The sequence below is a fragment of the Hemiscyllium ocellatum genome, chromosome 5, assembly GCF_020745735.1.
Source record: "Hemiscyllium ocellatum isolate sHemOce1 chromosome 5, sHemOce1.pat.X.cur, whole genome shotgun sequence".
NCBI lineage: Eukaryota > Metazoa > Chordata > Chondrichthyes > Orectolobiformes > Hemiscylliidae > Hemiscyllium > Hemiscyllium ocellatum.
Genome location: NC_083405.1, coordinates 70,155,409 through 70,182,292, shown reverse-complemented (window position 1 = coordinate 70,182,292; position 26,884 = coordinate 70,155,409). Strand labels below are relative to the sequence as shown.

Genomic DNA, 26,884 nt, shown 5'->3' with positions numbered 1-26,884 from the left:
AGGAAGTGGTGGTTGCAGGTACAGTTACTACATTTAAAACACATTTGAATAAGTACATGAATATGAAAGGTTTGGAGGGATAAGAGCCAAATGAAGACAAGTGGGGCCAGTTTAGTTTGGGAACAAGGTCAGCATAGACTAATTGGACAGAAGGGTCTGTTTCCATGCTGTATGACTCCATGATTCTGACTCTATATGGAAGATTATTTATTTAATCCCTGGGCTCACGTGAATATTTTCCCCATTGGACAATTGAAGTTATCCAGGTGTAGAGAGCAAAATATTGATTAATGTGAGCACCTATGATTGCTGAATCAGAGATTAATATCTAAAGTCTAAAATTGCAAAGCCACATCAAGCTTGAGACTATATTCCACTGATCTATGAATGTTACTTTAAGATACTCCATACCACAATGTGACATTGATTTTGACTATTCCCTGTGAGGTGCTAGCATTGTCCCAGCGATAACACTTATGCCTTGGAGTCAGAAATTTGTAGGCGCTATATTCCACTTCAGGTACTTTAGCCGACAGTTTCGGCTGACACTCCAGAACACTGCTGAGGGAGTGTTACAGTGCAATTCATGCTATTTTTCAGCTGAGATGGTAAAGTCAAGTTTTATCTGCTCACTCAGGTGGCTGTAAAAATCCCAAGGCACTATTCAAGTATGCAGTCACCATCAGTGCTTTGGCCAATATTTATTCTTCAATCAAGATAATTAAAGATTGATTTTCTGGTCATTGCTACTTATGTAAATTGGCTGCTGCATAGCAATAAAAATAGAACAGTGACTATACTTCAAAGTGTTCATAGCTGATGAAACACTATTGGAGTACTCGGAGGTTGTGAATGACATCAGTTCCCTTTGTTTTGCATGTCTGTTTAGTTTTCCCTTCAGGTTCAAATGCACCTTGGTTCAGATATCTATTGGCACATTGCTGGTAGACCCTTGTCTTATTATTTATCTTTGCTTGGTTATTCAGCTGATTGTCAACATTTATCTCTAAAGGAAAAATAAAACCACCACTAATAACAGCCAAATGATTGAAATATGGCATATATAATATACCATACCATGTGGAAGGTTTGAAGAGGTAGTTCAAACTCTTTTTTTAAACCTATTGTATTAGTGCAGAAATGGACAACTGCAATGATTCAGCTCCTTCTAATGTTTTAGCTGATTGAGTTTACTGCCTTTGGAGATAGCATGTTACTCAGTTTTATTAAATATTTGTTGTTTATGCCTGATGCTTGAGCTCAGTAAATTATTCACGCATGACAATTTCACATTTAGCATATTTATAAACTGGAACACATTTTATTTATTCCTGTATGGGATCTGGGTGTCACTGGCATGGCCAGCATGTGTTGTATCCCTAGTTTACCCTTGAACTAATTGGCTTTCGAGGTCATTTCAGAGGGCAGATAAAAATGAACTACATTGCTGTGGACCTGGAATCAAATATAGGCCAAGCCAGGTAAAGACAAAAAAAGTGCAGATGCTAGAATCAGAGGTAGGCAAGCAGGAGGCTGGAAGAACACAGCAAAGCAGGCAGCATCAGGATGTGAAGAAATCAATGTGTCGACGTGGATCTGTGTTCACCTTTCCTACTTCACCAGCAGCTCCGCCCCCCCCAACCCCCGCCCAACTTGAAATGCAACTGCTCTTAGAACAATCCCCAGTCCTGAAGAGGTGTTGCAACTGAAATATTGGTTTCTCCACCTCCAGATCAGGTAAAAACAGCAGATTTAAAATCATAGACTCATAGAGTTGTAAAGCATGGAACCAGACCCTTTGGTCCAACCCATTCCTGCCAACCAGGTATCCCAACCAAACCTAATCCCACCTGCCTATACCTGGCCCATATCCCTCCAAACCCTTCCTATTCATATACCCATCCAGATGCCTTTTAAATGTTGCAATTGTACAGCCTCCACCACTTCCTCTGGAGCTCATTCCATACATGTACCACCCTATGAGTGAAAAAGTTGCCCCTTAGATCTCTCTTATATCTTTCCCCTCTCACCCTATACCTATGCCCACTTTTTCTGATCTCCCTGACCCCAGGGAAAAGACTTTGCCTATTTACCCTATCCATGCCCCTCATGATTTTATAAACCTCTAGAAGGTCACCCCTCAGCCTCAGACGCTTCAGGGAAAACAGCCCCAGCCTATTTAACCTCTCCCTATAGCTCAAATCCTCCAACCCTGGCAACATCCTTGTAAATCTTTTCTGAACTGCTTCAAGTTTCACAACATCTTTCTGATAGGAAGGAGACCAGAATTGCACACAATATTCCAACAGTGGCTTAACCAATGTCCGGTACAGTCACATCATGACTTCCCAACTCTTCTAGTACTATTTGCCAGTATTTGACCCATATCGTTCCAAATCCTTCCTATTCATATACCCATCCAGATGCCTTTTAAATGTTGCAATTGTACCTGCCTCCAACACTTCCAATGGCAACTCATTTTATACATTCATCACCCTTTGTGTGAAAACGTTACCCTTGGATCTTTCTTTTTAAGTCTTTCCCCTCTCACCTTAAACCTATGCCCTCTAGTTTTGAACCCCCCACCCCCATCCCCGGCTCCAGTGGTTCCAAAACAAAATTAGTAAACCAGATCGGTTTTTATAACCGTGGCTACATGGTCATTGTTAGACTAGTGTTTAAATTAAGATTTTGTTAAATTCAAATTTCACCAACTGCCATGGCGTGATTTGAGCCCATTTCCTCAAAACAATAGCCTGGGCCTTGAGGTTACTAGTGCAGTAAAATTACCACTGCACTGCTGTCTCACCTATTTTAAATTATATTTACATTGTAGGTAATATATTTTCCACAGTGTAAGGTTAGCGCATATTAGACATTAAAATGAATGGAATTGTGAAGTGACAAACTGTATTGTAATATGTAAAAGATGATTATAGTGTTCACAGAAATTGAAGCAAGTTGTGTTTATTTTGCTTTTAATAATCCCATCTTTACGATATAGTAGGAGGCCATTTGGTTCAATGAGTCCATCCTGGATGTCTAGAACAAATATGTCAGTCCCATTTCTCACTCTTGCGTGCAACTTTTCAAATTAGCTTCCTTCCAGTGCTTGTCCAATCTTTGTCAGAAATTGATTCCTGGAAATCATGAACGAATCAGAAATTGAACATTTTTAAATATGCTATATTTAAATACAGAGGGCAGAGTTTAATCCAGGTGATAGATGTATAATTTGCTAGCTGGAGACCTGACAAAGGCTTCCCATAACATCTGTTAGGGAAGGGACACTGAAAGCAAGTCCCATCAGGTCAACACTTGAACTTCCCTAACATTTCGGATCAGAGGTCAGCAGCTCTCCATTAACCCTGAGTGCCCCTGGAAACCATGGCAACTACAAATAGTGTGCCTACCAGAGGTCCATGGTTTAAAAGGAATGTCAGACCACAGGTAAGTGGGGATGGCAGACTAAGTGGGTTACTGGCTGGAGGAAAGCAGGCCATAGGTCGAAGGAAGGGCATGAAAACCCCCAGGCTCACCTGAACCTCCAATCCCTTTGAAGTCAAGTCCCTCATTCATATGCTAATTTTCTTACAATATGGAACCTCCCACATTTAAATCTTGAAAAGCAAATCAGAATGTAGCCAGTCCCCGACCACCAAACTCCTCTTCAGGGGTCAATTAATTCTGCTCATAGAATTTACTTGAGTACATTTAGTTTAAAATGCATTGGGGACTTAAGGAACTTTCAGTTCACTAAGGGATTGGATGAGGTTTTTTTCTTCTTTTATTAGTGCACCAACAGGAATATGCAAGTATTCTAAGTGTATTCTTTTCATTATGCAATAGAATAAAATTATGCAATTTCATTTTAACACAGTTGAACTGTCAGTAAAAATGTGCAGGTATTGTCACTGTTGAATTACTGATGAAATCATTTAATTAGCACAAAACACTAAAAGAGTTCAATGTTCCAATCCAGTAAAATATGTAATTAATCACATAGGGCCAAGCAGATTTTAAAACATCTTGCTTCACAGATGAGTCTGATGGTCAATATCAGAAGACACAAGAGAATAACAACATAACTGTTTTGTTTTGTGCCTTAGAGCTATGTAGCGATTATAGGACAAGTTTCTGTGTGCATGAACTTTATTTTCTGTCTCTTCTCATTCTTAGCAGCTAACCTCAGTTTAGTCTCTCTCTCTCTTTCTCATTCACTCTGAGTGTTTTGTTTTTTTGTTCACTGAATTCCTGCGGGGTAATGGTTACTTTGAACAGATCACTCCTCACTGTGTTTTGCATGATATTTATAAGCAAACTAAGGGTTCCATTTTTGGTTCTAAAATCCCTGTTTACCTGAGATTTCCTTGGAGAGGGAAGGTAAAATTGAAGCCAGCTGTTATGGCACAAAGGTTTTTTTTACCACAAACAGGATGCATCTGTCAAGTCAAAAAGTTGCTCAGTTTATCACACCAATAAGTAATGTGGTATATAAACTGCAGTGACAGGCTGACGCTAGGTATTTAGACTGTACATCTCGAAGCCTGACAGATCATGTCAACTAGCTTATCCCCTCATCAGTTCACAACAAGCAAGTTAACTGAGCATCTGTTTTCAAAGCTCAAAATGCCATGTTCATTCATTAGATAGAATTCTGTATTTAGATAATATTTGCAAAATAATCCTGCTGTCCACAGATTTAGGCTGACAATCACTTTAGGATTGTCAGTCAATGTGGCTCACTTGCACGTACTGGAAAATACATTTATTAATAAACAGTACTCTGTTCTTTGCAGGCAGAAAGAACATGTGTACACACTACACTGTTTCACCTCAACAAAGTAGGTGACAGCCGCACACTTGTCATTTCTAAGAACAATGCCTTGTCCAATCAGAGTCAACCTGCCTGGTTCAAATTTAAACAAAGCTGAGCAGTTAACTCTTAACCGTCATCTAACTGATAGATTAACCACCAGCAATACCTCTATCAATCAGAGTTGAAAATCACTCAACATCAGGTTTTTATCTTTGTCCATTCCAATCCAACACTGACACCTCCACATCATGTCTATCAATCAGAGTCCACTTTGCAATCAATTGACACTCTCTTCTCATTCAAGTTGTTTTCCCTTAGTAATTCTCATGAATTATCCTTATGAGTGCAAGATGAAAAGCTTTGATAATGTGTCTTTTCCAGTAAGATTATAAACAGTGAGCAGTGAACAGACAAATATGGAATACCTAAACAATACAATGAACTCCATGGCTCAAAAGTGGAATGCATAAAATCAGGCCATTACATTATGTGGTAAATAAATAGTTTTGGCACAATATCTTGGCCAAAAATAGGAAAATATCGAGGGATTTTCTGGGCCTACACTGAGGCACTGGGTCATTTGGTTTTGAGGACCATTGAAACACTTGGTGAGATACAAGTTCCTGCCTATGCTCTATTTCCTTCCATTGAAATTAATAGTTGTCATGCTGTTTGCTGGACCAAGTGAATGGGTGAACCATGGTGTACACCCAAGAAAACAAAGAAAAAAAAGTAATTAATATTTATATGGTATGTTTCCCATTCTCAGGATGAGCCAAATGCCTCATAGTTAAAGATATCCTTTTGAAGTACAGTCACTTCTGTATTGGATGAAAACCCAACAACCAATTTGTGTACTGCAAGGTTCCACAAAAGCAACTTGATAAATAACCATAGTAGCTGCTTCATTGGTATTGGTTGAAATGTAAATTTTAGACACTACACCAGTGGGACTGTAAGCATTTCTTGAAATTGAGATTTAACTGGCACAGTTTATTTTTAAAAATTGTGCTCAACAGGTGAAGAATGTATGATGAGGGACAATGTCATTTCAAACACCTAGTGTCATAGAAACAGGAGACTCCAAGTTTTCACTGTTATTTTGCAAAAGAAAACTCCTCAATTTTCCCACTAAGTACTTATTTCTTAATTTTCAGATTTTGTACTCTCATTGTTGATTCCTCAATTTGAGGATAAGTTTCTCTACATCAACAACTGAACCATTTTAAACATTTCAAACACCAAATCATCCTTTTAAATTTGAAATTTAAAAACAATAGCCAAATTTTATGAATGTCCGCAAAATGTAATTCTGTGAATTCAAGCCAGTTTCAGTCATTTGAGGTACTCTATAACTCCTCTCAGAAAATTATCCTTCCTGAGCTCCAGTGTAATTAGCATATTCCTAGTCAGGTACAGCAAAGCCACATAGTTCCATCTGTTCTGTTCCAACAACATGTTCAGCTCTGACCTCTCAGGAATACCACCTACTCCATCTGTATGTTTTATTTTAATTCTACCCATACCAGCCATTCTGTAGACTTTTTGTGAGTAAGTTTATTAATTAAATCTGAATTAGAGCAGGTTTGTTCTTGTGTTTCCTGGCTCAAGGCCTGTCACTGTCTAAATATTAAGGATGCTTTAGCACTTTGCTAATCAAATGTAATCTAAGTCGAGTCAATGGTGCTTTGTTGACAGGGAAGGCCCTGACCAATTAATTGAATCTCTAGGTGAAAACATGGAAAAGAAAGGACATTGTGAAGTTGCGTGGCAGTGAACCAGCTAACCAACTTTGTTATTTTAAAGGCTCTGGGAGGTATTGTTCAGATGCATTGCCTTAGCTGTAGCTGCCTTCCAGAAATTGTGACATATTAAGATTGGGATCAGATTGAGACAGGGCTTCCCTTAACATCGTTCAACAGTGAGGTCCTAGAAGTTGCCACTTTCCCTGTACTCATTGGATCTTAAAGATCTGCTTCTTAACCCTTGAACCTTCCACACTGCAGGCCTTTGTTGTTTATTTCAAAGTGTTCAGCAAATAGTTATCAATTTGCTGGGCTCATGTGCATCTCCAGTGGTCTTACACATGCTTGACGTGTATGATAACAATGTGACATGTGAATCATGAGTAAATTTGGAAACATGCAGGAAAGAAAATAAACAAATCAATGGACCATTGCAGCTACTTTTCTCATGTAGAATTGTAGGAGTGTGGGTAAATTGATTTTCATTCAGGATCGTATGGTGGAGGACGTCTCCCCATTCAGTCAGCCTTTGATCTCTGAGGTTCTGTACTTCATCTGCATAGGATAATCAGTTTCTCACCAGAATCTGCAGGAAGTGGCAGTGCAATATGTGGCAGTGCCACTGAGGACCATTGGAATTCAGGAAAGTTGCAATAAGAGGTTAAGAAAGGGCTTGTGATCAGGGAAAGGAAATGCTTAAATGAGGGGAGTAATGGGACCTGGAAGAGCTCTCTTAAAGCCCAGTGTAAGGTCTTTGAGATAAGTTAATGCTAATGAAAAGCCAAAGTGGCTGAAATGTACAGAAGTATGGTTCAAATAAAATATCTAAGCTTGATGATGTTGGGTCAGTGCCTGATCTGCATAATTGAAAAAGAATCCTCTGGTAAGTGTTCTTCCATCCATTCAGAGTAACAACAAAAATTTTATCTGGAGACTTCTACACTGGTGAGAATGTCTGCTAAATGGATAACAATAGAACCTGCTCTCTCCAGTAAATACTAATTTCTTTTAATGGTCAGAGCAAATTAAGCCATTCACGTGTCTTGTTTGAGATTACATAAACAGTTCAGAGGAAATTAACCAACTTAAATTGTACCAAATATATAATCATTTAAAAATCAGAAAGAGGCAAGAGTATGAACAATAAAACCTGTGACTCTAGTCAAGGATATAACTATTTCAGAACTTCTTTAAGACAGCAACTATTTGGTGGTCACATCGACAAGAGCAGTAATTATTATGTTTAAATTGGCACTGACAATGCAGGATTGAGGATGCTCATTGAGTAACTGGTATCCTTAGGCAATGCTAAAGAACTAATTCAAGATCCTGGTAACAGAATGAAAATGGAATAGAAAAGCAAACATGCAAAGAAACCAACTTGAGCCACCTATTAATACCTTTGGTTACAATGTGAAATCCTTGAAAATAAGAATCTTCAAGCCTCATTAAGTAATTTGATGACTGCGGTTATTGCTATGGTATTCAAATGTAAAATCTAAAATAATCATGTGGAAAAAAAACCTCTTAATGTTTAATTCTTTACAAAGAGAGTAATCAATGAATTACTCTTCCTGACTGTGTTTATTATTAATAATAAAATAGAATTTAAGAAGTTACAGACAAGCTCTGTAAATTGGCATTGTCTCTAAATAAATAGAATCACTGTTCAATGACACAAACTGTGGATTAAAATTTTGGTGAGTGTGGTTATTTCAGCCTGGCGTGAGGCTGTAAAAGACATTCTGAAAGCAGCAAAACTTGGTCTTTCAATGGAAGATAATGTGCTGCAGCTCAGTCAGAAGGGAAGCCCAACCTCCGGTCTGAGGCCATATAGAAGGGTTGACATGAAAAAACTTTGGAATGGTGAGATAGCCAGGATTAGAACTGGGGATGTGGGAGGAAGGTAGAATGACAACAAAATAAGCAAGCAGGCGGTTCAGGCTAAGGAATCTGTTGGGAGAGTTTGTGCCCAGGCAGTTGAAATTAAAATGTATTTTAGGTGTTTCCTTGAATTCCAGGAGCAGCAATGACTGTTTTAGATTTAGATTAGATTAGATTCCCTACAGTATGGAAACAGGTCCTTCAGCCCAATAAGTCCACACTGACTCTCCAACAGTAACCCACCCAGACTGCTACCCAAATTTACCCCTGACTAATACATCTCACACAATGGGAAAGTTAGCATGGCCAATTCACCTGACCTGCACATCTTTGGATTGTGGGAGGATACCCATGCAGATGCTGGGAGAATGTGCAAACTCCACACAGATAGTTGCCCAAAACAGGAATCAAACCTGTGTCCCTACCGTTGTGAGGTAGCAGCGCTAACCACTGAGCTATCATGCCACTCCAGTTTTATATACTGTTGTATTGATTTGGAACTTTGGAGGAAAAAAGTCAAAACAACGGCACTTATAAAAGGGAGAAGGACAGATAATAGGTAGCACATGGTCAGTGAAGGGGAGAGAGAGAGAGAGAGAGAACTTACACAGCTGTGTATCTGTGCAGTTACTGCCTTTGCTGTTCAAATTCACGTATCTCTGGACATGAGAATGCATTTAGGAAAAGTTAACAACAGCAAAATTCACAACTGATGTTGGAGGAACCTGTTTGGAAGAGGCTACTACACAGAAACAGATAAGTGCATACTTTTAAGTGTAGCCTTGCTGTAAATCTACAACAATGAGTAGAATGGGTTCGTTCTTGATTATATGTTTTATTGGGATCTGTCTCTTGATTAAATTTTAAAAATATAAGCTGTAAGTATTAAGTTAGCCCAAAACAGTGCTTTTTAGAGCAATGAGACAATGCTATTTTCTGGGTCTGTAGATTGTGAAGAAACAAAATGGCCTTCAGTAGAGTGATATGCTCTTGTCAGATGTGGGAGTTTAGAGAGAGTTTGTGTTACTGAGGATTATATTTGCAATAAATATCTTTGGTTGCAAATCCCTATCATATCGCATGGATCGGTTAGAGCGACATTTAGAAGCAATCTTAAATTTAGAAGAGCAAGGGTGTATGATGGATGGCAGTTATAGGAAGGGAGAAAAGCTGCAGATACGGAAACACAGATGGGTTAACTCCAGGAAAGGTATGAGAAGTAGGCATGTAGTGCAGGAGTCTTCTGTGGCTACTCCCATTTCAAACAAGTACATTGTTTTGGAAAATGTAGGGTGTGATAGACTCTCAGGGGAATGTAGCATGAACAGTCAAGTTTCTGATTTCGAGACAGGTGCTAATGTAATGAAGGGTACATTGGGTTCCAAGTGATCGATTGTGATCGAGGACTCTCTAGTCAGAGGATGGACAGATGTTTTGCAGCCAGCAGCAAAAAATCACAATGGTGTGTTGGCACCCTGGTGCCAAGATCAAGCATGTTTCAGAGAGGGTGCAGAATGTTCTCAAAGGGGACAGGGACCAGCAGGAGGTTATGAATTATTTAGCTATAAGCATTGCATTAGGTGACACAATAGACAGTTGTTAGTGCTGCTGTCTCATAGTGCCAGGGACCAAGGTATGATCCCAGCCTTGGGGGACTCTGTGTGTGTGTGTGTGTGTGTGTGTGTGTGTGTGTGTGTGTGTGAGTGAAGTTTACGTGATTTCCTCATGTCTACATGGGCTTCTGCTGCATGTTCTGCTTTCCTGCCACAGTGCAAAGATGTGCAGGTTTGTGGATTCGCCATGATAAGTTGCCATGTTCTGTCCAGGGATGTACAGATGAGATGGATTAGTCATATGGATGGGGATGCTGTTCAGAGGGTTGGTGCAGACTGGATGGAGTACATATGGCCTCAATCTGCACTGGAGGGATTCTATGAAAACAATATGGTGGACACAGAATTGAAAGAAAGAATCCAGACCCCAGACCTTAACTGTACATTTTCACGTACCAGCCTGAGACTATAATAATAATCTTGTGGATAGGACTGTCTATAGTCAGGACTAAATTTCCGTTAGGGGTGTTTCACTGATAAATGCTGATACTATATCAGAACCAAATGCTATCACAGTGGGAAGTTGAACACTTGAAGGCAAGCACTCAGAGTGTCTCCATGTTTGTCTGCAGTGATTTATTTGAGCAAATCTCTATGACTGAATTGGCAAGAACCCAAACTCTCACTTGAGTGTACTCGTCAGTCACACTTGGTCTGCATATTGCAGAGAAATGTTCAGATGTCGCAGGATACAGTCATTTTGACACTTTTTAGGAAGGTTGTTTTCATTGAGATTTGCTTCATATTTTATTTAACTATTTTCATGCATTTTTAAGGAATAAATGTAAGTTTTATGAAAAATGGAAACATTTCCTTGAATGCAGCTTCTTAAATAATCCATTATCAGTTAAATTAGTTGCCACTTTAATTTTTATGAGAAATGTTTGGCACAGGAGTTATGTTGTAGAATCAGGACCTCAGTAACAGGATTAAATTTAGATCCCATACTACCTGTCAGTAATGGTCATGCAATATGATTTTCCAAGGCAATCAGCAGCCAATGGGCATGTTCATTGTCTAAGTTTGGTTGGCAGGTGGACGACTAGTGCTCGATGCACTATATAAAAAAAAATTGTTCCAATTACAACAGAAGGCAGTATGCTGAAGCAAGTGTGGACAATTCAGGACCCTCAATGTGGAATTTGGAAAGATTTCAAAAACAAAAGACTGCAGCTTCCAGACCAACATTGTAGAATGGAAAACACTTTCTTATGTGTCAGCAGCAGCCATAGTTATGGATATCTTTTTGCAAAGGATATAATCCTTTTGAAATGAGATTAGGTGAGGTAGGAGTGTATGGTGGGGAGAGGAGCTGTAATTATTGTTCCCTCACCTTTTGAACTGCAAAGCTTTTTCTTTGAACTGGCTATGTTTCGGGAATGACAGTGGGTCTTGCCAGTTGATATGGGGGAGGGTCCTTAAAAGGAGAAAGTGAGGTCTGCAGATGCTGGAGATCAGAGCTGAAAATATGTTGCTGGAAAAGCGCAGCAGGTCAGGCAGCATCCAAGGAATAGGAGATTGCCCGAAATGTCAAATCTCCTGTTCCTTGGATGCTGCCTGACCTGCTGTGCTTTTCCAGCAGCACATTTTCAGCAGAGGGTCCTTAAAGGATCAAGCTTCCCCTGACAGCACTTTTTGAAAACCACAAGCCTTTCAGAGAAAAGAACAAAGGCAGCAGATGGATGGGTACATCAAAATCTGTTCACAATCTTCAAGGCCTCAGTTAGGAATGTGGTGGACTAATTCCCACTTGCCTGGATGACTGCAGTTCTGATAACACTCTAAGCTTGACACCATCCAGGACAAAGTAATTTGTTTGATTGGCAAATATCTACCCATTCCACTACCAACGTTCAAGAATAACTCTGTGTACTATCTACAAAATACACTGCAGAAATTTGCCAAAGATCCTTAGACAGCATCTTCTGAATCCATGACCACTTCCATCTAAATGGAAAAAGGCAGCAAATGCAAGTGGTAGTGTTCCTTTTTGAGCCACTCAATATCCTGACTTGGAAATATGTCACTGTTCCTTCATTGTTACTGGGTCAGAAACTTACAAGTCCCTCCTTAACAACATGGATGTACCCAGAGCACGTGGACTACAACAATTCAAGGAGGCAGCTCACCTCCATTTTCTCAGAGCAAACGGAGATTTGTAATAAATTTGTGTTCTTGTCAGTGAGGCCAACATCCCATGAAAGAATTAAAACAATTGGCTACTCACTCCTTGTGAGCAAGTCATGTTTGCACTTCTGACAGGAGTAGGAAGATCACAGAAACCACTCGGATCGCTTTCCCAATTAAATATCTTTCTGCCAGTTGCCTGCTGTTCTCTGTCAGAATTTGCTTGCATGGCCATTGGAAAATTGGGTTTAAGGATTCACTTGTTACTGCTGTTTTCTGCCCTTTTAAATTTTAACTACATGCTAATGTTACTGGGATATTATTGAATCTAATTTGACATGAGAAAACTTGGTGCAACATATCTGAGCTATGCCCAAGACTCCTATTTCCCTGAAATGTATAACTAGATTTTCATATGTTGCAATTACATTGTCACCCTGCTGTAACTGTGGAAGATTGAATCAGGAAATGTTTCTGGGGGTTTACACTGTCCCCTGCCTTATTTCAGCAGAAGTGGTGTTAAGAGTACAATTATGACCAAGCGTATATTACCCAAAATGCCTTTCTCCCGATTCGCACCTTAACAACTGTGGGAGTTTCAAATATGACTGTGTCCATGAGATTCAGGTTTGCTATGTTATTGGAGCATAGCATTTCTGGCCATTCCAATGTGGATTCCACAATGAAAACAGGAGAACCAGGACAAATTTTGTTAAACATTGTTTGCAGAATAGCTGTCGGTTTCTGCCAAGGTGAAAATTCTGACTTTGATTTCCAAATGATTCTTATGGTGCTTTGAAAATGTATAATTTCACAATTCAAATATTTTTTGGAGTCTAGCTTTTGGTTTGGGAATTTTTTATTGTGCAAGATAAATGAAAACTCATGAAGTGAAGCTGGCCAAAAAACACCCCACAAAGACTTGAGTAATAACAATCAAAGGGAATTTATTTAATGTTTATTTAATATGGTCAAAATTGTAAGTGGGTAAACCACAAACAATTGATGGTATTTTTCTGCGCTTCATAGTAGAAACAACAGTTGCCTTCATAAAAGGTTTAAATTATTTTAATGGATCTCACATCAAAAGGAAAGCTTAAAAACAATGGGAAACCAGGGATACTCTCAGATTATCTATTAGTTTTCATATCCAGAAACCAGTTTAGAGTTGGAAGCAGTTATTTCATATTTTTACATGCCAGGTATGACAAATTGCTATGAAAATAGGTTAGAGAGATGTAAAATTGTGTTTAGGGTTTGTCAGTGCCTTTTCTCTCAGAAACCATGAGCTGTTGTGGTTCTGTTCGCCGAGCTGGGAGTTTTTGTTGCAAATGTTTCGTCCCCTTTCTAGGTGACATCTTCAGTGCTTGGGAGCCTCCTGTGAAGCGCTTCTGTGCTGATTCCTCCGGCATTTATACTGGTTTGAATCTGCCGCTTCCGGTTGTCCGCTGCAGTGGCCGGTATATAGGGTCTAGGTCGATGTGTCTGTTAGAATTTGTGGATGAGTGCTATGCCTCTAGGAATTCCCTGGCTGTTCTGTTTGGCCTGCCCTTTAATACTGGTGTTCATGGATACGGGTTGTTAGCTGTCTTCCTGTTTGTCCTATGTAGTGTTTTGTGCAGTCCTTGCATGGGATTTGCATGTCCTTGCATGCAAAACCAACGTAGTGTACAAAATCCCATGCAAGGACTGTACAAAACACTACATAGGACAAACAGGAAGACAGCTAACAACCCGTATCCATGAACACCAGTATTAAAGGGTAGGCCATTATTCCATTATTGGAAGCGGCAGATTCAAACCAGTATAAATGCCGGAGGAATCAGCACAGAAGCGCTTCACAGGAGGATCCCAAGCACTGAAGATGTCACCTAGAAAGGGGACAAAACGTTTGCAACAAAAACTTCCAGCTCGGCGAACAGAACCACAACAACGAGCACCCGAGCTACAAATCTTCTCACAAACTTTGAACCATGAGCTGGTTTGGGAGCAACGTTTTTGCAACCAGTTTATGTCTGAAGCTGGAAAAACAGGAAACCGTAACAATGAAAGAATTTGCCAAAAACTGTAGGGAGCTTTGGACCAGAAGCAAAGAGCTATCAAGGATATTTTTGTATTGAGTCTCTTTGAACCGAGGAGTCCACAATTGTGTAGTGTTGATGAAGAGTTGGAGAGTTGTCAAGATGAATACTTGTGGAAGGACCCCAAGAAATCTCTGTATAGTAGAACTATTGAGATGAATCAAAATGATGTTGGCATATTTGGGTATTGTCCCAAGAACCCTCCAGATTTTGTAATCCTCAAGGTCCTGATACAGGAAAACTCTTGGTTGGAAGCAAAACTCAAATGGGAAATGTGTGATGATTTTTGGATTTAACGAATATTGTTAAGTTAGCTGTACTTCATTTAACTTTTGTGAATAAAGTATGTGAAATCCTGCATGGTGTAAGTTAATTGAGTTCATAAATGGGAGCTTGAATTTCTTTTAAAAGTTATTGGTTTCCCTCAATATCATAACAATTAGAAATTTCCTATAAGTCAGTCAGTCATTATTTTGAAACATTTATTTGTAATACAACAATATTAAACAGTTTACTCTAAAGTGGAATATCTTCACAACTTTTGTAATTTGAATTGCAATTAGATTTAATTCAATCAATTTGATTAGTATGCCTTCATTTGGAAATTCAGTAATACTGTTAGAAGAATGTGCACAATAGAATTTAAGAGGGTTATGATTTGCTTTCTTAAATATTAAATGTTCCACATGTCTTTTTTTCTTTCTTTCTTTCTGTGACAGGAGAACCATTGTCGAAGGATTAAAATACTTGGGGATTGCTATTATTGTGTATCAGGTCTTACTCAGCCAAAAACTGACCATGCTCATTGCTGTGTTGAAATGGGATTAGATATGATTGACACAATCACGTAAGTAATTCAACTTCAGAAAAGAATATTATCTTGTTTCAACCTCAGTCATAATTTTTGAAGGGAGCTAAAATATACAAGTACTTATATCTAGACTCATAACTAATCATGTTTCTTAGAAGTTCTCAAAGGTTGATAATGACTTCATAGATATGAATGAATAAGAAAACTTCTAAAGTAATACAATTTGTTATTTTGTTAGTACAATATCAGGTCTTTAACTATAGTACAAGAAGACTACAAGAAGAATATATAGCTTTCATGCCAAAGTTGCGTTTGACAAAAATGATTATACTCTTCTTGACATGAGCCGAGTGATTCAGATTTTTTTTGCACAAGTGATTATTCTGATTTAGCAGTCAATTACATTATCAATGACAAAATGACCTTGAATAAGGTCTTGGAGAAAGTGAGGACTGCAGATGCTGGAGTCAGAGCTGAAAATGTGTTGCTGGAAAAGCGCAGCAGGTCAGGCAGCATCCAAGGAGCAAGAGAATCGACGTTTCGGGCATGAGCCCTTCTTCAGGAATGAGATGCTTCCTGAAGAAGGGCTCATGCCTGAAACGTCAATTCTCCTGCTCCTTGGATGCTGCCTGATATGCTGCGATTTTCCAGCGACACATTTTCAGCTTTGAATAAGGTCTCGGCCTGGTCCGGTTGAAACGTTTGCCAATAGGGAAATAAGACTCACTAAGCTCACATTAGAAGATTCATTAAGTAACCATGTTGATGACAAAGTGATGAAGTAGATTGTTGCGATGACCTAAACCCTTGGAAATACTCATACTGAAGCTGATAAAATTTATGTTATGAGATGTTATTATAATGGCACAGAACTGTCATAAATTATTAGTCTCATGGTTTGCCTGTCTTTTCCTCTGTCCTCGTTTGTGAGGATTGGGCCATGGATGTCCATCAGATTGGCTCATACTTATAGTTGAAGTACTGTAGAGGTTTGCCATTATCTTCTGCAAAATGGCTGACCTAAAGACACACCTTTTCTGCCTTCCTGCCATGAGTCATATTTGAATGATTTACATAATACGTTACAGCCTGACAATCAAGCTGTTTGACCATGCTATACCTTCTACAGCCAACAAGTCCTGGCAGGGGACACCAACCTAGAGCTTTTGGTCTACAGATACCACTATAACCACAAAACCTCTTATTGATGTTGATAGATTTACATGGAAAGAAGCATTTTTCCATCTGTATCTTAGTCTGCTGCTGAAGTGAACATTCATTTAACTTGGTGTTAACCATTTTGATGTGGAAGTACATGGTATAATGTCGAAGAAGCTGAAATGCAGTAGTAATCATCCCATTCACGTTAACTTATGGTTTCCCAAGAATTTGAATTTCTTTTTCATCCAGTCATCATAGATCATGATATAACAAAATAGAAACATTTGTAATTATGAAAGGGTGAGACAAAGTAGAATGAAGCAGACTACTTTATATCCACTAAGGATCAGCAATTCTGGGCCTGAAGGTTAGAAGATTGAAAGTAAGATTAAGTGCAATTCTGATCTCCCTGCTATAGGAAGGATGTTGTGAAACTTGGAAGGGTTCAGAAAAGACTTGCAAGGATGTTGCTGGGTTTGGTGGGTTTGAGCTATAGGGAGAGGCTGAACAGGCTGGGGCTGTTTTCCCTGGAACATCAGAGGCTGAGGGGTGACCTTTATAGAGGTTTATAAAATCATGAGGAGCATGGATAGTGTAAATAGATAATGTTTTTTTCCCTGGGTTGAGGAGTCCAGAACTAGAGGGCATGGATTTAGGGTGAGTGGAAAAAGATTTGAAAAGGACCTAAGGGGCAAAATTTTCATCCAGAGGGTGGTGTGTGCATGGAATGAGCTGCCAGAGGAAGTGGTGGAGACTAGTGCAATTGTAACATTTAAAACATTTCTGGATGTGTATATGAATAGGAAGGGTTTAGAGGGATATGGCCAAATGCTGACAAATGGGCCTGGACTGGATGAGTCGGACCGAAGGGACTGTTCCATTCTGTACAGCTCTGACTGTATGACTCAAGAGATTTAAAAGACTGAATAACTTATTTCATGCAAAAACCTATCAAATTCACTTCCCAGAGTTAATGATTGAGGTAGAAGCCATGTCTACATTCAAATATAGATTGGGCAGGTGGATGAGGGGAAAGGGGCAAGGGATATAGGAAACGCTGGGAGGGATAAATATGAATAGATTATTTGCTAATATGACCTATTGTACCAAAGGACCTTTCTCTGTGCTGTTTCCATGTGTGTTTCCTTGTTGCTCAATTACCCTTAGGGTCTATTCTGACCTTTCTTAGTCCTACCTCATACTGCTCCTATTCTGATCTGTATTGCTCACTCCTCACCAGTTAGAATCATAAATCGTATAGCTTGAAAAGAGGCTATTTAATCAAAAACCCAGAGTTTAATCTTCAGGGTTGAATCACGAGTCAGGTTATTTCTGAATGTTGTGATTCTACCTCCTACTTTCGGTAACCACCACACTTATTTTTGTCATAATGCAGTGTGGTCAGGTTGGAATTGGAGCTACCACTTTTGGAAGCACACCCAAGGCAGAACCAGAGGTGAGCAGATTCTGAGGTGTCCTGGTTAAAAGGGCTGCTATGTTTAGGAGATGAAGTATGAGGCAGCAAAATCTTCACCTTTCCATTACTTTTGCATATCACCATGATCTCATAGCCACTCACCAATCCTACACCTACATGCTCCCTCCATAGCCCCTCACATCCTTCAGTACTCCCCATGCTCACTCACCACATATCCACAGTATACAGAACTCAAGTGGCATGACAACATTGAAATAAAATTGAGATTTTGATTAAACTGTCGTTCAAAAAAACACTTCAAAATTCCTTAGTCCTATAAATGGTCATAAAATTGTTCAGATAAATGGAAAGCCATTCAAAGCCATCTTAGAACAAGTTAAATGGTTAAAAAGTGATCAAGGTAAAAACAAATGTAATTCTCTTGACAACAGTTTCAAGAAGCCCTGCTGAAGTCCATTGGTTTGGAGCTTAGCTTAAGCATTTTACAAATCCTTTCCACTTTTATGTAAACAAAACCTTCAAAGTTGAAAACGTTGAAATGTTTGAATAAATAAAAGGAGCTCAGTTATTTGTTCAACATTAGAAGCAGTACCTCAAAGTTCTAAGGCATCTATTCAAGCTTAAAATCAGCAAAACAGATATCTAAACTCCTAATCTAAAAGAAAGGATTAAATCAGAACGAACCATTGTCACAGTCAAATCTGGATTTCACCATGTTCACTATATACTTAATCCATTTGATAATTTGCTCTAATACATCTGAACACTGTTCTTTCACAATGCAGATCATTGTAATGGTTTCTTACCCTTTAAATAGAAAATCTTATTATCAATTGCTGCATTAAAATCCTGTTGAATTTACTCCATATCAAGTTGATATGACATCAACCTGAAAGTCTACAGATTCTCAAGTCTGAACTCTGGCTCATCCATGGTTCATAACTCCTCTGAGCTGCAAATGATCTTATCTCATTCACAAACTGGCACACCTCCATCAAAATTGTTGGAGTTTTAACATCACAGAATCATGGACTGGTTATGGTGTAAAAGGTGGCCTTTGGCAACTTAGTGCCTGCACCATTTCTCTGGGCATTTTGACTGAGTGCCAATACCGTACCTTTTCCCTATAATCCTATACACTGTTATGACTAAAATAATCATAAATTGCCCTCTTGACTGCCTCAATTGAACATGCCTCCACCACCCTCCCAAACAGTGTGTTCCCGACCCTAACTAATTGCTTTCTGAGTAAGATTTTTTCCCTGCTCCCAGTTGTCTATTTAAACAATGGACGTGGCAAGGTTGGAAATGCTACATGCAGGATCATAGGCCCTAATCTAGCATTGTTAAAAATTGCTAGTCATGGGGAAGAGAGTGGGAATTGTAGAAACAGGTTTCATCTTAAAACCTACTTGCCTCAATTCTGATATGGAAAAAGCAATATAAGGTCCAAAATGTGTGTGCTGACCTCTTTGAAAGAGCTATGTAATTAATGTGACTTTCTTGCTCAAATAGCAATTTTGTTCCCTCGACTATTACATCAGTAATGTTTTTTCTCAAAAAAATGTTGTGTTACTTCTGATTCCCTTTCAGGCAGTAGATGCCAGAACATAACTATAATGCAAAAACAAGTTCTACTGCTCTCCTCTCTGGTTCCTTTTGTCACTTACCTTAAATTCATATTCTTTCCAGTGCTTCTGCCAATAGAAACAAATTCTTCCTTTTGTTCAACCAAACTCCTTCATAATTTTGAATTTGTAAATCAAATCTTCTCTTGTGGAAGTTCTCCCATTCCAGGGACATGGTAAATCACCTCATCATTAAGCCGTTGGCATCACAGCTAAAATAGTGTTTAGAACTGGATGTAATACTCCAGCTAGAGGATTGGAAGGATGGCTGTTTTGCAGGGGGTGGGGGAGACGGTCAGGAGGTTGACATCAACATCTCTGTCTCTATTTCTAAAGCCAGGAGTCTTATGTTTATTTTTAACAGTCTTATCAGTTTGTCCTGCCTCCTTCAAATACTTTAAATCTAGCTATAAATAGCTCAGACACCATTTCCACATGGCAGAATTCATGCATGCACAAAGGAACACCAATTTTGGAAACCGCAAAAGTTTTTATAGTGATTGCAATAAGAGAAAGAATTGTGAAATGAAATAGGATAATGGCAGTTTTACTGCCCCTAAGTTTTTTTTTTGCCAAGTTATTTGGGTAGTGTTCTGGAGATTAATTTCTGCTAACATTTCAAAGATTAACTCCAAAGGAATAGAAAGCAACAGAGCAGGTGTGTTTTACTGAGGCTCTAGAGTGACTTAGATAAATATTTTTAACTATTCAGCAAGGACAAGAACAAGTATATAAAGGGAATAGAATAGGTGTCGTAAAGGACCAACTGGCGCTGTCACTGGAGACCTATGCCAGACTGAATCAACATGAGGAGCCAGGAAGGAGTGCGACAGGAGATGGCCAAGTCTGTACAAAGGTTCATGGTTGCTTTTACAAATAAATGAACATGATATAAAGGTGAGGATAGCCTGCCTATGGGAAGGCGTTGACATCACTGCACATGAAACATGATGACGTTGGCAGCGCATGTAATTCTGAAGCTAGACATGGCCACATGAAGTCATCAGCCCCATCTGAACGCCAGCTATTTTATCAGTTATTCAGAGCAATTAATCCAATTACAGAGGTACCTCGATTATCCGACCAAGATGGGCGGGTATATTTCGTTTGGATAATTGATTATTTGGCTAATCGATTTTAGCTTAAATGGGCAAGCCATACTGATCTAATGCTGTGCTCGATCAGAGAATTTGTTTAAATATATACTTTTCATGAGTCTGCCATTTTAACAAACTAATCTTAAGTGTCTGCATATTTTAAAATGAGAAGAACTAAACCCTTACCACGAAATCCCAGCATTAAACAAGGTGCCAAACAGCTTCTACGATCGCAAGACCATTGACAGTATCAGTTTCCAGGAACTCCGCCTCGAGATAAAAAGCCAGAAGCCCCGCCTCACCCATGCATTTACATTCTCGGCCTTTTTTTAAATGAACGGCCTGTCAAAGTGCCAGGAATACTGTAAAACACTTAATTTTGCAAAGGACTGTGTAACAATCCTTACTTAAAAATATCCAGTTGCTGATGCTTGAGTTGCTTGTGTTTCTTTGTTTTTGCCAGCATTTTCACATCTTCAGTAAAGGTAAATTGAATACACTTCCCTCTCTGTAGTGTTTTTGTGGGATCTTGAAATCTTCTTCGGATAATCCGATATTCAGATAATCGAGGTTCCTCTGTATACGTACTTTGAGCTTTCTTTTTAGTAATCCTGTGAAAAATTTACCAGTTTATATTGCTTCTCCAACTTCTTTAAAAATATACAGTTCAGACTTCTCTGTATTAACTGTAATTCGTCATATATCTGACGATTTTCATGAGTCTTTGTCCTCTTCAAGTCTGCTTCTATCATCTGGTTTACTGCATTACTGAGTTTCATCTCATCTGTGAATATCCAAGTCCAAGTCATTAAAAAAATAACAAAATGAGCAATGGTTCCATTACCAACTGCTGGGGAAAACTGCTATATAGTTTATCCTAGTCTAAAAAAAACAACCATTCCCTACTATTTACAGCTTTCGGTTCCTTAACCAATGTCACAGCAACAGTGTCACTGGCTAGTTGTGGTTCAGTTTTGCTGACAAATCTATAATGTGGCATTTTATTAAAATTGGTTTAACCTGAATTTTCAACCTTGACCTTCATCAAATAAATTCAAATTCAAGTTCCTCAGACAAAATTTGCTTTAATCAAATCTACGCAGGTTCTCAGTTGTTAACCAATATTTTTTCAAGTGATAGTTAGTTGCATCATGAATGTTCTCCAGCAGCAGTGTTCAGCTGACTGACCTGCAAATGCCAAGTTCATCATTCTCTTTTTTTAACATGTCTGCAACATTTGCAATCCTCTGGTACCACTAAGGTTTGTAAGGAGAATTGAAAGATTATGACGTGATTCTGCATTAGTTGCATCGAAACTGGATGTTGTGACTTTCCAAATCTGAGTATTGCCAATTGTTTCAGTGCATGCTCTACTGATTTTAGTGCCACCCAATTTTCTACTCTCTCTCTTTTCCTGGAATATTGGAATTCTCTTTGTATATGAAGACAAATGCAAACTTCTCATTTTGTCCTTCAGCTAAGATGTCCGCCTATGAAAGAAATTTTCAGTTCAGTCCCTAAATAACTCCACCTTTGATAATTTTACTTTTTATCATTTATAACTGACATCTGTCTCCTTTTCTAGAGGGAATGTGGTTCCCCTGTTTGGAAGAACTGAAATTAAATAAACAGGGAGCAGCAATGTAGGGATAAAAGATATACAATCTGTGAAGAAAGAAAATAGGCTCTGCAAAGGAAAACAGACCCTGATGGGAATTATGTTCAGGCCTCCTAGCAGTAGTCAGAATGTGGGGCCAACAATAAATCAGGAGATACAAAAGGCATAATTATGATAATCATGGGGATTTCAATGTGCAGGTGGACTGGGAAAATCAGGTTAGCAGTGTATGCCAAGAAAAGGAATTCATGGGATATCTATGAAGTGTTTTTTTTTGGAGCAGCTTGTGGTAGAGCCATTAAGGAACAGGCCATGGATATGGTGATCGATAGTAATGCAGACTTGCTTAGGGAGTTTAAGGTGAAGGAACCACTGGGGGCAGTGGCATAATATGATTGATATCTCCTTGTCACACTGCAGTTTGGAATCAGACGTAACGGTACTGTAGCTGAGTAAAGGTAACAGCAAAGACATGAGGGAGGAGCTGGCCAGAGTTGATAGGAAGGGGATTTCCTGAGGGTGATTCAGGAGGCACAGCAGCAATTTATCTCAAGATAGAAGGGAGGATGAGGCAACCATTGCTGACAAGGAAACCAGGGACAGCATAAAAGCAAAAGACACATTAATGTGGTGAAGATTAATGGGAATCTAGAGGTTTGGGAATCCTTTGAAAACCAGCAGAGGACAACTAAAAGGCAATAAGGGGGGAAATATTAAACTCTAGGAAACCAGCTAGTAATCTGAAAGAAGATTACAAGAGTCTTTTTAGATATTATCAATGTAAAAGAGAGACAAAGTGGGCATTGGACTGCTGGGGAAAAGAGGCTAGAGAAGATGTAATGGGGAAGGAAGAAACAATAGAGGAACTGAATAGGTACATTGCATCAGTCATCAGAGTGGAAGAACAACATACATGAAATTCAAGGGGGTCAGGGGGAAGGTAACTGTAGTGACCATCACTAAGGAGATGATATTGGAGAAGCTGAAAGGTTTAAAGGTGGATAGATCACATGGGTCAGATGGACTATATCCCAGAGTTCTGAAGGAGATAGCTGAGGAGATTGGTGGTAATCTTTCAGGAATCACTGGAGCCAGGGAGTGTGCAGAGGTCTGGAAAATGGCTGATGTAACACCATGTTTATGAAGGGAGGGAGGCAGGAGATGGGAAATTATAGGTCAGTAGCCTGACCTGGTCGTTGGTAAGATTTTAAGAGTCCATTGTTAAGAATGAGATTGCAGAGGACTTGGAAGTTCATGGTAAAATAGGGCTGAGTCAGCACAGTTTTGTCAATGGGAGATTATGCCTGATATACATGTTTTGAATTCTTTGAGAATTCTAACAGCAAGTTAAATAAAGGAAAGGTTTTGGATGTAATCTATTTAGATTTTCAGAAGTCTTTTGACAAGGTACAGCAGTCATGAACTTGTGGATTTTCATAGGGGTCAGTGTTGGGACAAGAACTATTCACATTTTACATTAATGATTTGGACAAAGGAACTGAAGGCATTGCTGGTGCAAAGTTAGGTAGAGGAACAAGTAATGTTGAGGATGTGGGAAGGCTGCAAAAGAAAGAGGAGAGGCTAGGAGAGTGGGCAAAGATATGACAGATGGAATGCAATGTGGGAAAGTGCGAAATTATGCACTTTGGTAGGAAGAATAAAAATGTAGATTATTTTCTAAGTGGGGAAAGGCTTGAGAAATGTGAAGCACAAAGGTATTTAAGAGTTCTCATTCAGAATTCTCTTAATGTTAGCATGCAGTTTCAGTTGGCTGTTAGGAAGGCAAATACAATGCATTCATTTTGAAAGGGCTAGATTAGAAGAACAGAGATGTACTGCTGAGGCTGCAGAAGGCTGTATTCAGACTTCATTTAGAATTTTGTGAACAGTTTTGGGCCCTGTATCTAATGAAGGATGTGATGGCAATGGAGGGAATCTGGAGGAGGTTCGTAAGAATGATCATGGGGCTGAAGGTCTTGTTATTTAAGGAGTGGTTAAGAAGTCTGGGTTTGTACTTGATGGAGATGAAAAGGATGAGAGGGGAATCTTGAAATTTATGGAACATTGAGAGGCCTAGGATGGAGTGGATATGGAGAAGATGTTTCCACTCATTGGAGAGACTAGGACCTAAGGACGCAGCCTCAGACTGAAGAGATGACCTTATAGAACTTAGTTGAGAAATTTCTTCAGCCAGAGTGTGGTGAAGCTGTGGAACTTATTGCCACAGAGGACAGTGAAGGCCAAGTCATTGCGTGTATTTAAGACCGAGATTCTTGATTAGTTCGGGCATCAAAGGTCACAGAGAGAACTTAGGAGAATGGGGTTGAGAAACATATCAGCCATGATCCAATCGCAGAGGAGACTCAGTAGGCTGAAATGCCTAATTCTACTTCTATTTCTTATGATCTACATCTGGCCATCTTACTGCCTTTTTTCATTTCTCTTCAGCACTTTCTGACCTCAATTTGATTCCCTACAGTATTGAGTCTAGTATTTAGCGTAAGCATCCAATTTTTGTTTTTCTTCAATATTATATATCTAGTGAATCAGGGATATTTTAATTTTCTGAACTATTAGTTCTGAAGAAGAGGCACTGGGCTCAATGTTAACTCTCCTTTGTCTCCACAGATGCTGCCAGACCTGCTGAATTTCTCCAAAAAGGATGTGTTTTTGTTTCAGATTTCCAGTATTCACAATGGTTTTTTTTCTCTAATTTCAGATACTCTTCCTTTTTGTTTCATGGAAATGAGCTTACTCTGTACTGGAAATACTTATCTCCCATGACTCATTCATTTTTTTCACCTGACAGTCCTTATTCCATTCTGTTTGAGCAAAATCCCTTTCGCATTCATTTAAAATGACACTGTCACAGATAAGTATCCTCACTTTTGTCTCTATAAATATTATGCTCAAACATTACAAAACAAATCTAAGAAAAGAATATTGTCCAGATTCTTCATAAAACATTACAAACTAAATTTCACTCCTTTCAGGAGCTCCAGTGATCTTTTGATCCAGCATTCCTGTTTGTAATACAATCAGTTAATTAATGATTTTCATCAATCCACACGAGCAAAGCAATCCTCGTTCTTTTCCCACTTGCACTTTTTATTGAATGCTTTTTATTCCATGAAGAGCAATTGTCTGCCACTTTCAATGGACAATCTGTTTTCTGTATCGATCTTATATAGAATATTCCATAAAATATCTGATAAATAGAAGCACATATCTATTCCTTTACATGGACCCTCTCTACAGATAAAGTCCAATCTACAGCTGTTTTTATTTTCTTAGCTTCCCATGTTTAATGGCAATATATAAGCCATAAAAAAAACTAAGCTAGTTGACATTAACAAAGGCATGAGAAACATTAAGTTTTTTCAGTCACATGAGGATGAAAACTCGAGTACATATTTGTCCATTTTGTTTGAAAATGTATTATTTAGCCCTGAAAACATCCTCAGCTTTAGGGAGCTTCAGCATTGTGCAGTTCCAATGCATCAAACATGTAAGGGAATAGATATAGGCTTCTATTTATCAGATATTTTAAGGAATACTCTATATTGGATTAGTCTTTGTGTAAAACCAATTCAAGTGAACAACTAAACTTTGTAGCTTGCTGCTGCTTCTTTAGATGTGCATTACCTTTCTAAGATGACCAAACATGATTATCTGGGAGAGAATGACACTCTAAAGAGGATTACTGATTCAAAGTTGCTCTGGACCTATTCTCTGTTTCGTGTCTAAGCCAATATATTTAAATGTGCTGAAGTCTGTCTGAGACTGCCACTTCAAACACGGTACCCAAATTCCATAAAACCATTCACATACAAACTGTCAACATGCAACATGAACATGCCTGATCCCAGTAAAAAATTGTGGAATCTACAATTAGCTGCACGCAACTTCATTCAGCAATACTGATCTCATGATACCACATCCTCAAGGTATCATTCAGGATATAAACACGTTTTTTAGTTTCAATAGATTCCTTTCTGCATTGTTTCCCTCTTTGGGTAGTCACAGATAGAAAAGTTACTTGGGATTACTTTGCATGCTGTTGAAGAGTCATCCAGTTAATCTTCAAACCCTGACCAGCTTGATTGGTTCTGCGTTATAATTGCATATTTTCCATTTATGCATTTTTGCTGTCTGTATCATATCTGATACTTAAGAATAAAATCCACATTCCTACAAATAATCTAACTGTTGATTTCTCGGAAAAACCCATCTGGTTCATGAATGTCCTTCAGTGAAGGAAATCTGGCATCCTAACCTGATGTTGACTATATATGACTCCACACCCACAGCAATTTGGTTGTCTCTGAAATTGAGTAGCAAACCACTCAGTTATATCAATGCTACCTAGCATTGACCTAGTCACCAGAAAAGACAACTTCAGAAATAATCCTGTGGACCCTGCAAAGTCCTCTGGGCCCTAACAACATTCTGGCAATAGTACTGAAGATTTGTGTTTTGGATTACCCAGCTCTTCCAGTACAGTTACAACACTGGATCTTCCCACAATGTGAAAAATTGCCCAGGTATATCTGTACATCAAAAGCAGGACAAATCCAAACCAGCCAATTACAGTCCTATCAGTCTACCCTTGGTCATTAGTAAAGTGATGAAAGGTGTCATGTCATCCACTGTGCTGTCAAGCAGCTCCAGCTTAGCAATAACCTGCTTAGTGACGCCCAGTTTGGGTTCCACCAGGGCCACTCAACTCCTGACCTTAGTTCAGCCTTGGATCAAGCACGGACAAAACAGTTGAATTCCAGAGGTGAGGTGAGAGTGACAGTCCATGATATCAAGGCCACATTCGACAGAGTGTGGCATCGAGGAGACCGAGCAAAATTGGA

At 38.9% G+C, this 26,884-nt stretch overlaps 1 protein-coding gene across 1 annotated transcript in view; it reads left to right on the top strand.

The window, feature by feature from the left end:
• Nucleotides 1-26,884, top strand: part of LOC132816069 (adenylate cyclase type 1-like) — a 294,971-nt gene that overhangs the window by 72,226 nt on the left and 195,861 nt on the right. The window contains exon 5 of the mRNA XM_060825498.1: nucleotides 14,989-15,116. Within this exon, the coding sequence (XP_060681481.1) occupies nucleotides 14,989-15,116 (128 nt within the window). The remainder of the gene's footprint in view (nucleotides 1-14,988; nucleotides 15,117-26,884) is intronic.